This window comes from Solanum verrucosum, unplaced genomic scaffold (genome assembly GCF_900185275.1).
Source record: "Solanum verrucosum unplaced genomic scaffold, falcon-dt-bn FXZP01000088.1, whole genome shotgun sequence".
Taxonomy (NCBI): Eukaryota; Viridiplantae; Streptophyta; class Magnoliopsida; order Solanales; family Solanaceae; genus Solanum; species Solanum verrucosum.
Genome location: NW_026020077.1, coordinates 1,272,745 through 1,285,479, shown reverse-complemented (window position 1 = coordinate 1,285,479; position 12,735 = coordinate 1,272,745). Strand labels below are relative to the sequence as shown.

Here is a 12,735-nt window from a genome sequence, read left to right as displayed (position 1 = left end):
TGACAAAACTCCATTTCGGCGCAGTTTTTTTCGATCGAAAAATAACGAGAAACATGTAAACTCTCTTTAGTAGTTTAATTAAGGTATATTATACACTTTAATTTACTTATGTCCTGTCAACAGTACTAAAACACATGATATTAAACTTTTTTCTGTAGGTATTCCACCATCCGATTTCAATAGGAAAAAAATCTGCTCAATTTTCTAAAGAAGATTTAATATAAAGCATCAAATTACAAAGAGTTTAAATTATATACGTTATGTATCCAAAATACTATTTGATGTAGATACCTTACAATTTCAAATAATTGTTGCAATTATAATGTCCACCCGTTGTGGGATGGTAAAAAAGTATTATACATTATGGTGGATTCTGATGCTTCAATTAAATTGCCCTTTTAATTATTCTTTTATTAGTTAAAATAATTTCTTAAGTATGATACTTTAAAATTAATTGTTGTGAGTTGCTTTGACCAATTGAATGCACGGTTTATAAGCTTAATTAAAGTCAACAAAACTACTAATGGACTAACATTTTAAGGTATTAAATTGTGAGCATTCAGAAAAGGGTTATTAAAAGAGCTTTTTAAATAAAATAATTAAGTCAAAGGCTTGATGAAATAATTTGGTATACATAGTTACATACCATTAGTACAATCTTGAATAATGAATACTTGTTAATTAGCCAAGTCAAATATCTTACTAATAATTATATATTTGTTGGCCATGATATCTTACTAATAATTATATATTTGTTGGCCATGTATATATGATAATAAAATAATGACCACAATAATATATTTTGAAGTCCAATACTCTTAGTACGGAAAAAAGGGTCAGTTGCACTTTTGTCCCAGGGTTTTTACTTTTAAGGAAAAATTACCTAAATGAGTATACAATTTATTTTTTCATATTTTTTAATTTTTTTTATTATTTAAAAAAATTATAATTTTTTTTACTCTCTTCTATTCTCAGATACATTACTTTACGCAATATATGGGTCTATTGAGTGATATATTCGAAGTCGAGGTGCGATATTTCAAGCCATTGACGGATGTATCCGAAATCAGAACGCGATGTTCGAGTCGTTTTGGGATGTATACGAATTCCATCAAATTTAAGGATTTTTTGTAATTTAGAAAAGAGCAAAAATAAAATATAATTAACTCTTAACACTATAAGATTTGTGTAAAATTTCTATAATTTTAATCTCCCCAGAATAATTTTTTCTATGAGATGTAAGATTTTTGTATTATAATATTGTATAAGTTATATCTTACTTTTGTAAAGACATTATATTCTGTTAGGTATAAATTCAATTTTTAAGAAGAAAATTAAAAAACATCTCACTTGAAAGATCAAATATATTTAAAAGATAAATCATATTATTATAATAAAATAAATATTACATTGTCAACAAAAATAAAAAAAGGAAAAAAAATGTTGTGTGACTTTATAAACAAAAAAGGAAGAAAAGATGTGACATTTAAGTCGCTCCTTTTACACAATTAGTACTAGTAGTAGCTTTCAAACACGTTTTCTTTTCTTTTGAAGAGAAAAGTGATTACAAGTCGACTGAAATAATAATTGATTTAATAGTTATCTATAGAAAATTTATTCTTATTTTATGAACGAGAAATTTGAAAATGACACATAATAATTTTAGAATCATTTTCTAAACAATCTTTTTCATATGCTAATAAGATTTCAAAGCATTTGCTAATAATTAGTACTTCCTCAGTCTCAAATTATTTGTCCTGATTTTTAAGAATATTTATTGTATAAATTTAAATTTAAGTTATCTGCTTTGTTTACCATTAATAGTTATTAGTATTTTTCTTTAAAACCATACATACCTCAATTATGAATAATGTTATAATCATTCAAGTACTGATAAAGAGTGAAATAGTTAAAAATCTCTTTTTATTAATATTTTTAAATAACTATATAAAAAATATTACGATAGATACTTTGAAATGAAACAAATAAATTACTATTGAAAAAGTGGTTACAACATCAACAAGTAGAAGTTATTGCCATTAATATTGGTATCACCTTTTAGGATATTATTATTACTGTACTTTTTATTAAATGTCGAATCTTTAATTGTATAATGACCAAAAAATTCTTGATAATATCATTTCATGTCGACATCCACACATTTATTGTAATTAAAACTTTTTCCACTTAAAGTCAAATCGATGTTGATTTATATGAATTGATAAAGTTCAAATCATAGTTTTTCTTAAAAATAAATAAATAAATTATAATCCCTTAATTATAATAATCTGATATTTAATATTCACGGTTATCGATTAATTTAGATATGATGATGAGTATTACAGTAAGATATTTGACTAGGCCACAAAAATATATTTCGTGGACCATAATGACCTCAATAATATATTTTGAAGTCCAATACAGCAATACTCTTGTACGGAAAAAGGGTCAGTTGCACTTTGGCCGGCCTAGTTCTTAAATTTTTGTCTCTTCGAATAAATAATTTTTTCACTAATATAAATTTATATTTTTATTCATAATATTTTATAAATTATGTTTTTATTTTCTTAAAGAACTTATATCTTGTTAGATATAAATTCAATTTCCAAGGACAATATAAGGTCATCTAATTTAAAGAACAAGAATTAAAATATAATAATTTTTTTTTGGAATTCCAGAATAATCCGCCGTTGATGTGGGAAATCACAAACTCTGCCTTCGGGTGAGCACTTTGTGCATATTGAGTAAACCCCTCATTGTATAGTAGCCTGTAAATCACACATGAAATGTAAACCGCATTAGGCAAACCCCAGGTGATAGAGTAGACTCAGAAGGCATTGAGGGGATCTATCATGAACCCTCCAAATTAGCTGAGTCATCTCGAAGGACCAACACATTTAAAAAGTAAAATTGAAGATAAATACATTTAAAAGACAAATTGTATAATAAAATATAAAATTTAAGAAAATTCAGTACTCTTTTATGACTTGTCAACAATAACAAACAAGGAAAAAAAAAATGATGTGTTACTTAGTCAATTAAAAAGGGAAGAAAAGATATCACATTTAAGTCACACTTTTTCCAGAAGTAGTAGCTTTCATACACGTTTTTTTTTTTCTGGAAGAAAAAAAGTGACTACAAGTCGACTTATAAATAATCAATTCATTTTATATATACAATTTTTTTTTATTATAGAAAATCTATGTTATTTTATTTTACTTAGAAATCTAAAAATGACATACAAAAATTTTATAATCATTTTCTTCTAATTCACATTATATAGGGCTTAATAGATCTATTTCCACACTTTAAAAAACCTTTCCATTTGCTAATAATTAGTACTCCATCCGTCTCAATTACCTACCTAATTTCTAAGAATCATTATCTCATTCTCCTATATACTCCCTTTGTCCAACAATAGTTGTTCACTATTAACTTGACACACTACTTAAAAATAAAATAAAGATAATATTACTATTGTGCCTTTATTAAATTTAATAGTTTGAAAAATGTGTTAGATGATAAATAATATTTAATAGCAAGGGTAAAATAGACACAAAAGATAAATTATCTCTTATTTTTTAAATTGGACGAGTATTGTTGGACCACTATTTTTAGTATAATGGATAACTATTTTTAATATAGTGGACAACTATTGTTGGACGAATGAGTAATAAATGTCTTTTGAAATTAAATAGTATTTAGAAGATAAAGTATAAAAGTATATAAAATTACTACTCCCTCCGTTCCTTTTACTTGTCACTTATTCTTTAAATAGATTTTCATTTTTATTTGTCACTTTTGACATATCAAGAAAAGACTGATTTTTTCTCATGTTTTACCCTCAACATTAAATACTTATTTTTAAAAAGGAAAAAGAACAAATATACCCCCGAACTATCGTAAATGATAAACAAATACCCTCTGTCATACTTATGGGACATCGATGCCCTTGCCGTCCAAAAACTAAAGCATGTATACCCTTTATACTATCTTGAGATTATTTTTTTGGGGGCTAAGATGACTTACATTTTGGGATGGAGGAAGTATTATTTTACATTTGGGAAAAAGGATAAATATACCTCAGAACTATCGTAAATGGTATGTAGATACCCTCCGTCATACTTTACGGACATTGGTGCCCCTGCCGTCCAAAAACTAGAGCATATATACCCTTTATACTAACGGAAATACAGGTGTCATAATCTTATCCACTGATCCGATATCGGATCGATGGATAAGATTGCGCCATGTGTCCCTATTTAGTTTTCCGTTAGAGTGAAGGGCATATACGCTCAAGTCTTTGGACGGCAGGGGCACCAATGTCCCAAAAATATAATAGAGGATATCTGCATACTATTTACGATAGTTCAGAAATATATTTGTCCTTTTTCCCAATATTACAAGTTTGAGATAAAATTATGTATAAATTATAGGAACCACATATTATAAGTACTAAATAACATTCTATCCCTTCTAGTTTTCTATTTACCAAAATCCCTTAAAAATGATGTTTGCGGGATACATAGCGTTGTGCACGGGATACATTAGGTTTGATACATTCCACATAGCGGGATACATAGTGTTATGCACGGGATACATGCGGGATACATAGCATTGTGCACGGGATACATAGCGTTTGATACATTCCACATAGCGGGATACATAGCGTTGTGCACGGGATACATAGGTAAAATAAGAGATTTTTGAAAAATTTGAAATAAGTAGGGATAATGGATATTAAGGTAAGTAAAGGAGTGTAGTTAAGTAATTTGTCCTAAAATTATCTCATTTTACTCTAGAAGATTGTAAACACCTTAATTGTGGGTGATGTTATGAGTAATTTTGAAATGCCAATAAAGTGTAAAATAATTAAAAATCTCTTTTAATCAATATTTTTAATAAACGTGTAAAATAAATCACAATAAATAATTTGACACGAATGAATGAAGTAGGTTACTGCTGAAAAGGTGGCTACAGCAACAGCAAGCAGAAGTTTTTGCCATCGTACTGTATTTTTGGTCGAACGTCGATTTTTATTAGTGTCGTAAATTGTGGGTAGGGAAAGGGGAAATGTGAGAGGGAATTATAATGTGGGGAATCGAACCCTCACTAATGAGATGGAAATTCAGATAACCAATTTTAAAATTCTCGAAATGTCTAAATCTTTAATCATATCATGACAAAAAGAAAAGAAAAAAAACTTCCTTTGTATCATTTCATGTCGACAAGCAGACATTATGCCACACATTTATCGTAATAACTTTTCCCACTTAAAGTCAAGTCTGTGTTGATCAATATGAATTGCGTAAAATTCGGGTCATGGTTTTTCTTTTTAAAAATAAAATTTGTGATTCTCCATTTATAGTCATTCGATATTTATAGTGCCCGGTTAATCTGAATTTGATATTCAATATATTCACTAGGAGTTAAAGCGCCTCATATGAACATGTTCTTCAATCTTATGATCTTTAAGTAACGACAAAAAAATAAAATTCCAACTATTTCATCACACGCAAAAACAGTGGGTGGTTCCCAAGTTTCTATTTATGATGCATATAAAGTGTATTAAGTATTACTCACACCAATCTGTTTCATTTTACTTTGTCCTATATCAAAAATAGATATTTTATTTTATTCATCATTTTAACAAATCAAAAGAGTTCTACTCCCTCCGTCAACTTTTAATTATCATGTTACACTTTTCGAAAAAAGAAAATCATGACAATTAAAAGTGAACGGAGAAATTACTATTTCTATATCATATTAACTGTAGTTTAAATAACTACGTAAAATAGTAATAGTAGTCAAATTTAGAATTTCAAAACATCAGAAAAGATAATTTAGTAATATATATATATACTTCTAATAAAACTTTGTTCCACCTCACCTGCTTCTTTTCGAAGATAAATAAAATTTAGAAATTTATGATGTCGTTTATCAAATGATTGCTTTCAGTTACTTCTATGAAGAACACAAATTCATTATTAATTATTAATATTATTATTAGGCAAGCTAGTCAGATAGAAATTCAGTCGAACAACATTCATGCTTTGAGCAATCAGAATTTAAAATGAGCAAAAATGTTATTAGCAGCTCAAGAAAATGAAGAGGCAGAATGAGGGCAATCTAAGTAGTGAGCTTTCACCTTGTAGTGAGGTTCGATTTCCCACCTTGTAATCCCCTCCCCGACCCACCGGCCAAAAAAGGAGGTAAAATGACCAAGTCCATCGGACAATGAAGCCAAAATTAGATTCAAAACTGACCAGAGTAGATTTTGAAAGACCAGTTTCATTGCGAATTTGCAAAGACTAGCAAAAATTTGACATGCAGTTTCACATATTATGTAACTAGTCAGGCACAAGTCTAGCGCACCCTCACAATTTAACAAAATTCTATAGCATACAACAAGAACACAGAAACACGCAGAGAGCACACAAGAGTTGTAAGTCCATAAGTTGACTCTTTAACTGGTTGTAAAGCACCCATAATAGAGAAGTAAAAGCCTACTTTGGCCCAGCTGCTAGGGTGTACAAAATGGAATTTGGAATCAGCTACCTCAAACTCTTGGAATATGCTTTAGTCATGTGTCCCCCCTTAACCGAGCAATTAGTTCATCCTGCCAACACAATTACATAGTGAGAACGTGTATTGAAAGAGAATGATATGCTACAGAATAGGCCAAATATTCAACAAAACACATCATTCAAGTAGAAAATCAACAACTACACCTCAATTCCAAACGCGTTGGGGAAAACACATCATACAAGTACTACTTATTATAATGTCTTTAAGGAGGATAAGTTACCGGGTAAAAGTATAACAGTGGACCACAATGAAAAATTCAAAACCTATATAAAATAAAAAGGTTATGCAAATACTTGCCTTCCTTCCTCTCAGTGAAAGACCTTTCTCCTTTAACAAAGCCCGTAGCTTCTCAACAGTCATATTTTGTATTTCAGGTGCACGAGTTTTTGAAGTTTCTGCAGGAGTTGAGACCAAGTTTAATACATCACTAACTGTAAATGATAATGCACATGAATTCATTCTACAAAAAATAAGTAGTTCCAACAAAGACATTAAAAACAAGAAAATTTGGACAAAGAGTAGGGAATATTTACAATGACATGAAAAAACATGATGGTGTCTAACTGAGAATATACTATTTCTTGTGCCGTTAAATTTACTTTTCATGCATGACATGGTAAAGCAAATCAATAAACCTCCTTGTAAGTGGCTTCCACATTCCCAAAGATTTGGAAAGATGACATTCAATGTCCCCGAAGGAATATTTACAGAAGTTAGAGCGAAGGCATGTTAATCGCCTTATTTCATGTCACTCAATGTCCCGAAGATAGATTTCTGGAAGAAGCTGTTATTCACCATCTAGTCTCATAAGATATAGTTATACATGTACTTGATGCTTGACAGTAATCCACACAACTTATTATTGGTAGTAAATGATAGGAGTATGATCTTTACCTTCTCATCCAAAATAAATTGGTAGTAAATGTTAAGATCTTATAATCTGTCCAAACAAGATTTCAGCGAATTTCTAGAGTAATTGTGAAGCCCTATGAATTTTTATAATTAATTCAGACTACTTTCCAGTTTAAGGATGCAATTCAATTAATTCCGAGTCAGGTGGGACCCGCTCGATAATAACAAAGTCATTGAAACACCAGTAGTTAATATTGGTATAGCTTGAAATAGCTAAGAAAGGATGATAAGAATTAAGGAAAAGACAAAATGAGAAGGAGAAATTGAAAACAAGGATTTTAATTCCCAGGACAATGGAATAGATGGTGCAATTAAAAGCAGCTGAAGGAATTAAATTAGCTCTTAATAATAGAGACAAAGTAAGAAGCAAACTTTGGAACCAAAATAGCCACTACTGGCAGTGCCGTCCAGAAGTTAGCATCAAACTCGGCATCATTTTGCAAGCTGGACAGGTCGAACGCGATGGTTGAGCGTTGTGCCTGTCCTAGCGTGATCCAACTGAAGAAGCCATTCAGAGGCATTTCGGGAGACAGAAGAATTATTTGTTTGGAACAAGTTCTTGGGAGTTAGAGAGTTCTACTCCATAAATTCTACTTTGAGGTGAGTATTACATGCATTTCGAGAGAGAGAAGAATTATTTGTTTGGAACAAGTTCTTGGGAGTTAGAGAGAAGGGAGAGCTTCTACTCCATAAATTCTACTTTGAGGTGAGTATTAAATGCATTTCCTAGTAGATTTGGTTCGCTAAATGGCAAATGCATTCCCTAACTCCTCAATATCATGGAAATTATAGATTTTTGACGAAAAACTCAAGAACTCACGTCTTGAAAATTCTAGGGTTTGACAAAGAGGTAATCCTTTCACTCCAATCTTGTATATTATGTTACATGTACATCGTAAACTATACCTTTGAAGGGAGATTCAAATTTAAACACCAATTACGAAACAATAGAAAGCTAGACTTGAAATTGAAAAGTTTGTTGGTAAGGGAGATGAATAGTGTTGTGTTTGCTTGAACGATATCGTTTTGAGTTTCTAAAGGAGCAACTAGGTTCCATAACACGTGTAATGGAAAAATTGGAGTTAAAACTCAAGGATTTGACTTTCAAATTGGAAAATAGAGATTTTTTGCTAAACTAGTGAAGTTGGGTTTCCCCATTTGTGGGATTACACTGAGTTTGTTGTTGTTGTTGTTGTGAAGTTGGACTTAAGTGTTGGCCACATACTTGGTTGGTATTGTTGTGAAGCATTATTGATTTACCAGAGCTCCTATATGTAGATTGTGAATCGTTGGCATCTTTGGATCTTTCAAGGGAAGATTTGCAGTTCTTAAAATTACATCCCCCTCTCTTCCACTGCAAGCCTAGCCTTCTTAACTTTGTAACATATACTAGCCCTCCTGCCCACCTATTTTTCCTTCAATTACAAACCTAGCCTTCCCTCATTGTTCTGCAAATAATATTTTAGGTTAAGATTTAGTTCATGACATTACCTTAAAATATCAAGATACTTTTAAAATGAACCGAGACTGTTTAAATAAAAAAATCAACGATTGGAAGTCATTAGACATTTAAATACTAGGGCCTCTATACCCTTCGGGGTGGCCCAGTGGTTTGGACTTGGGACTTCCATGTTTTTGGTCTCAAGTTCGAAACCCCTTGCCAGCGAAAGTAAGGGGTTTGCCTTCTGTGTAGAGCTCATCGCACCGGGCTTGCCTAGTGCGGGTTATCTCTCCTATGTGGTTTGCGAGCTATTGCATACATAGGAAAAAAAAATAATACTAGGGCCTCTATGCCAACCTATACGAGACTTTCCATTTTAGGATGTCCTACAATATTCCAAGGCAATATAACTAATAAGTTAATACATCCATAAGAACTTCTAGAATGACAATTTAAATTTAAAACTTGATGTGATGTTCTCCAATCAAGATAAATTTTCAATATATATGTAATATATCCTTCTATTGCTCCTACTAATGTATAATAATCAAGTAACATCTTAAATTCCTTTTTGAAACTTAATCAGTCAGTAGTATTCATTGAATCATAGCAAATTTTAGAAGTTCTGAAACCAGACTTCACCAAAACCCGACTTACAAAAGAACCGGCAATACTAGTTACACCAAAACAGAACCACCAACCCCAACAAAAAAGCAAAGCAGAACCCCATATCTCTTAACAACCATTATGATAATTGTTCTTTTCATCAAATGGAAGGGAAGGAGCAGTCTTTTTGCAACAATACTACTGTTCTCTTTTTTGTGGACCCAAAAGTATTAGAGCTGGTATGTAAACTATGCATTACAATTTGAGCTAGAATTTAAGAGTCAAAATGGACAATTTAAGCAAATGAAGTAATGGAGAGCTTAGGGATACTCATTTGCTTCTTTCTTTTTCAATTTAGTAATAGGATACATGAACAACCACAATAATTCAAGTATCTTTTCAGTGAAAGACCACTGCTTTTTAAAAAAACACATTTGAATGTACCAACTACAAAGACCGCAGGTGATGGTCAATAACGGGCACACCTTGGGCAGAGGCAGCATGGTTACTGGTGGTAGCCTTCTTGGCTGATGCCCTACTGTCCAATGCTTTTTCAGCAGCTCTGAAAATTAGATTGTGGCAGGAGATACAAACATGTTAACTGTCCAAAGGTACACTAGCTAGTAAAGGATAGCAATAATACTGAACTAAGAAAATATGGATAATTACCTTTTTCTACCATTGTCATTTGAGGAAATCCCCTTGCCGTCTTTTGAACTATATTCACCTCTCTGCTTCTTAAGCATGAGAGACCTAATCAATATGTTTTGCTGGTTGGTCTTAATAAGCTGGTCCTCTGCATATACAACATTTTGTAAAATATAACTAGCAATTCAGATTGATGAAAAAAGCAATCTAGCCTTGAGGAAGATGCTAAATGAGGAAAAGAAAAAAAATTGAACTCTTAAAAACAGAGAAAGAAAGAAAAAAGAGACATTCGAATTGCATCAAGACACGAGATAGAAGAGATATTTCTATGATTTAACCAACCATGTACTAAATGAGACACAATGAGTGGATATCAATGACTTAGAATACAAGTGTAAACCAAAAACTAAGCAATAAAATAACCATATGCGAGTAAATCCGTTCAAAGAACAAGAATAACAGGAGAATTAGAGACTAAATCAATTTTCACCATAAATAATTTAAAAGACATCAATATACAAAAACAGACCCGGAGGTGACGTTTCGTGATCGCAAACATATACTCGCATTCCACCCTGCATAAAGTTTCTAAATTAGTGGAGCTCAAAAGAACATGGAAGAAGCATTATTAAACATTTCCTGATAGCATCACTTTTTTTTTATAGTCAAATTATTTTCCAGCTAATGCTGGTCAGCAGATATGATGGTAAGTAAACACGCAAGAGGCTAAGGCACATGGATAATATAATCTTAAAGTGAAGATAAAAGAACGAAATACAAAGCTGATTGTTACTCTAAAAGGTGCAAGGAGGACGTTGAACTCAGATAAGAGGTACCAGTACCACCTATTATTTATCTTCCGAAAACCTTTCTGATCCTATACTGATTCATGCAGTGTTTAGAATCACCAACTAGTCATTTCTTTTGGACGTAAAACCTTATTACTGTCTAGGCTGGGGTTTAACAGTATTCCAGCCAAAAAGCAAGAAGGGCCAGAGCAGTTTCTCAATCTAAATTAACCCTTTTTAAGGTAAAATTACTACTGTGTGCATAGCTATGTGTTTGTATCACCATTTTTTTTTAAAATTAAGTGTGTTTGTAAAAACACCATGTTGATTATAATACCACATTCGGGGAGTTCTGTCAGCATGTAAATCCCTAGAATTGAAGGAAGACAGAATTCCACAATAAGAATACTGAAGACCAAGTCCTGTGCAGTTGATAACAAGAACTTCTTTTAGATGTACTAGTATGCTTGGTACAGGTACAAACAGAAGTAGAGAAATCAAATGAACAAAATTTTACACTCCTACCATCTCCCTCTCTACGGATTTAATCTTAAAGATTATTAGCACCAATTTGTTAGTATATTTCAAAAATTATACGTTCAGACCTATTATTGCAACCTTAATAATTTTGTACACAACCTTATACTCCTGTGTTATAAGTATATAAGGTTGTATCCGCCTCTGATCTCCCTGAATTCTATATCTCCAGAATTTATTCTACCATAGATGAAAATAGATAAGTTTGGGACAATTATACAACAGTTATATCTACTCCAAAACATTAAAGAAAACAGTTTTATCAACTCAATTATACTATACGGTTCAGCACTACTATTAAGAAGTATTAATACCACATAAAAGACGTCAGTAAAGAAAAGGGGAAGAGGGGATGGTGCAAAAGTAAATTAGGGTTTTGGGAGGGAGAAAGAGGAAGTTACCGGAGTAGAGGAGAGGACGTTGGAGGAGAAAAGGCCGCGAGAAGGGAGGCCGGCTAGGTATTTGGCCGCACCGGGAGTTGTGGCATTGTTCGGAGGAATGGATGATGAGGTATCCTCCATAGTTGCCGCACTGCAAAACTGATTCAAGTTTAGACAGAAAAGAGAAAATACATTTCCCCCCCTTAATAGTGTTTCGTGGGGGCGGTAAAATAGAATTTGCTCTCATCTACATTAATTAGATTACTATAATATCATTTTTGAAAAAATAAAAATTGTAAAAGTGGGCATAAAACATAATTTCTTCTTAAAACCTTAATCAAATGAAATTTTACGAAATTACATTAGTCTTAGGGATTGTTTGATTTGTCGAAACTATAATTTGAATAACTTATTCTATTATTTATGGATCGCTTGATTTGTTGAGATGGTGAGTTGAATAACTTATTCTATTATTTATATAGGATAATGCAGGAAGTTTATGTTATATGCGGAATTTGAAAAAGAATCAAACCACAAAAATCTCTTGTATATAGTCTCATTTTCCACAACTCAAACTTGTGACATTTTGATCGTATGACATCAACTTTATTGGTTACATCGAAACGCCTCTTCTTTGAGATAGAAAGTATTAACCCAACTAAGGACTTAATGCTATGCATGTTTACTCATCTAATTCATTAGTATTTATTTTGAACAGTTATATTGCAAGAATAAAATTCATCTGAATGTCAACTTCTTTTTAATGCGGGAACCAAATAACTCTTTCTATAAACTAACTAATAATTTTACAAAAAAATGATTTTTTTAGCTGAGC

The 12,735-nt window shown here is 31.6% G+C and overlaps 1 protein-coding gene across 1 annotated transcript; it reads right to left on the bottom strand.

Moving 5' to 3' along the window:
- Window positions 1-6,275: 6,275 nt before the first annotated feature.
- On the bottom strand, window positions 6,276-12,142 carry LOC125824094 (uncharacterized). Its single transcript, XM_049503449.1, has 6 exons — window positions 11,922-12,142; window positions 10,725-10,770; window positions 10,217-10,343; window positions 10,033-10,109; window positions 6,886-6,983; window positions 6,276-6,619 (listed from the first exon to the last, which is right to left on the bottom strand). Exons 1-6 carry the CDS (start codon window positions 12,039-12,041, stop codon window positions 6,584-6,586), a joined length of 504 nt encoding a protein of 167 aa, XP_049359406.1. The 5' UTR covers window positions 12,042-12,142; the 3' UTR covers window positions 6,276-6,583.
- Window positions 12,143-12,735: the final 593 nt, after the last annotated feature.

What these genes read in the sequence shown, in the direction of transcription:
- LOC125824094 (XM_049503449.1), bottom strand. Translation starts at nt 12,041, where the DNA reads ATGGAGGATACCTCATCATCCATTCCTCCGAACAATGCCACAACTCCC. An exon ending in ACGTCCTCTCCTCTACTCCG is followed by an intron (nt 10,771 to 11,921) that starts GTAACTTCCTCT and finishes AACTTTATGCAG; the next exon opens with GGTGGAATGCGAGTATATGT. An exon ending in CCATGCTGCCTCTGCCCAAG is followed by an intron (nt 6,984 to 10,032) that starts GTGTGCCCGTTA and finishes CAACTCCTGCAG; the next exon opens with AAACTTCAAAAACTCGTGCA.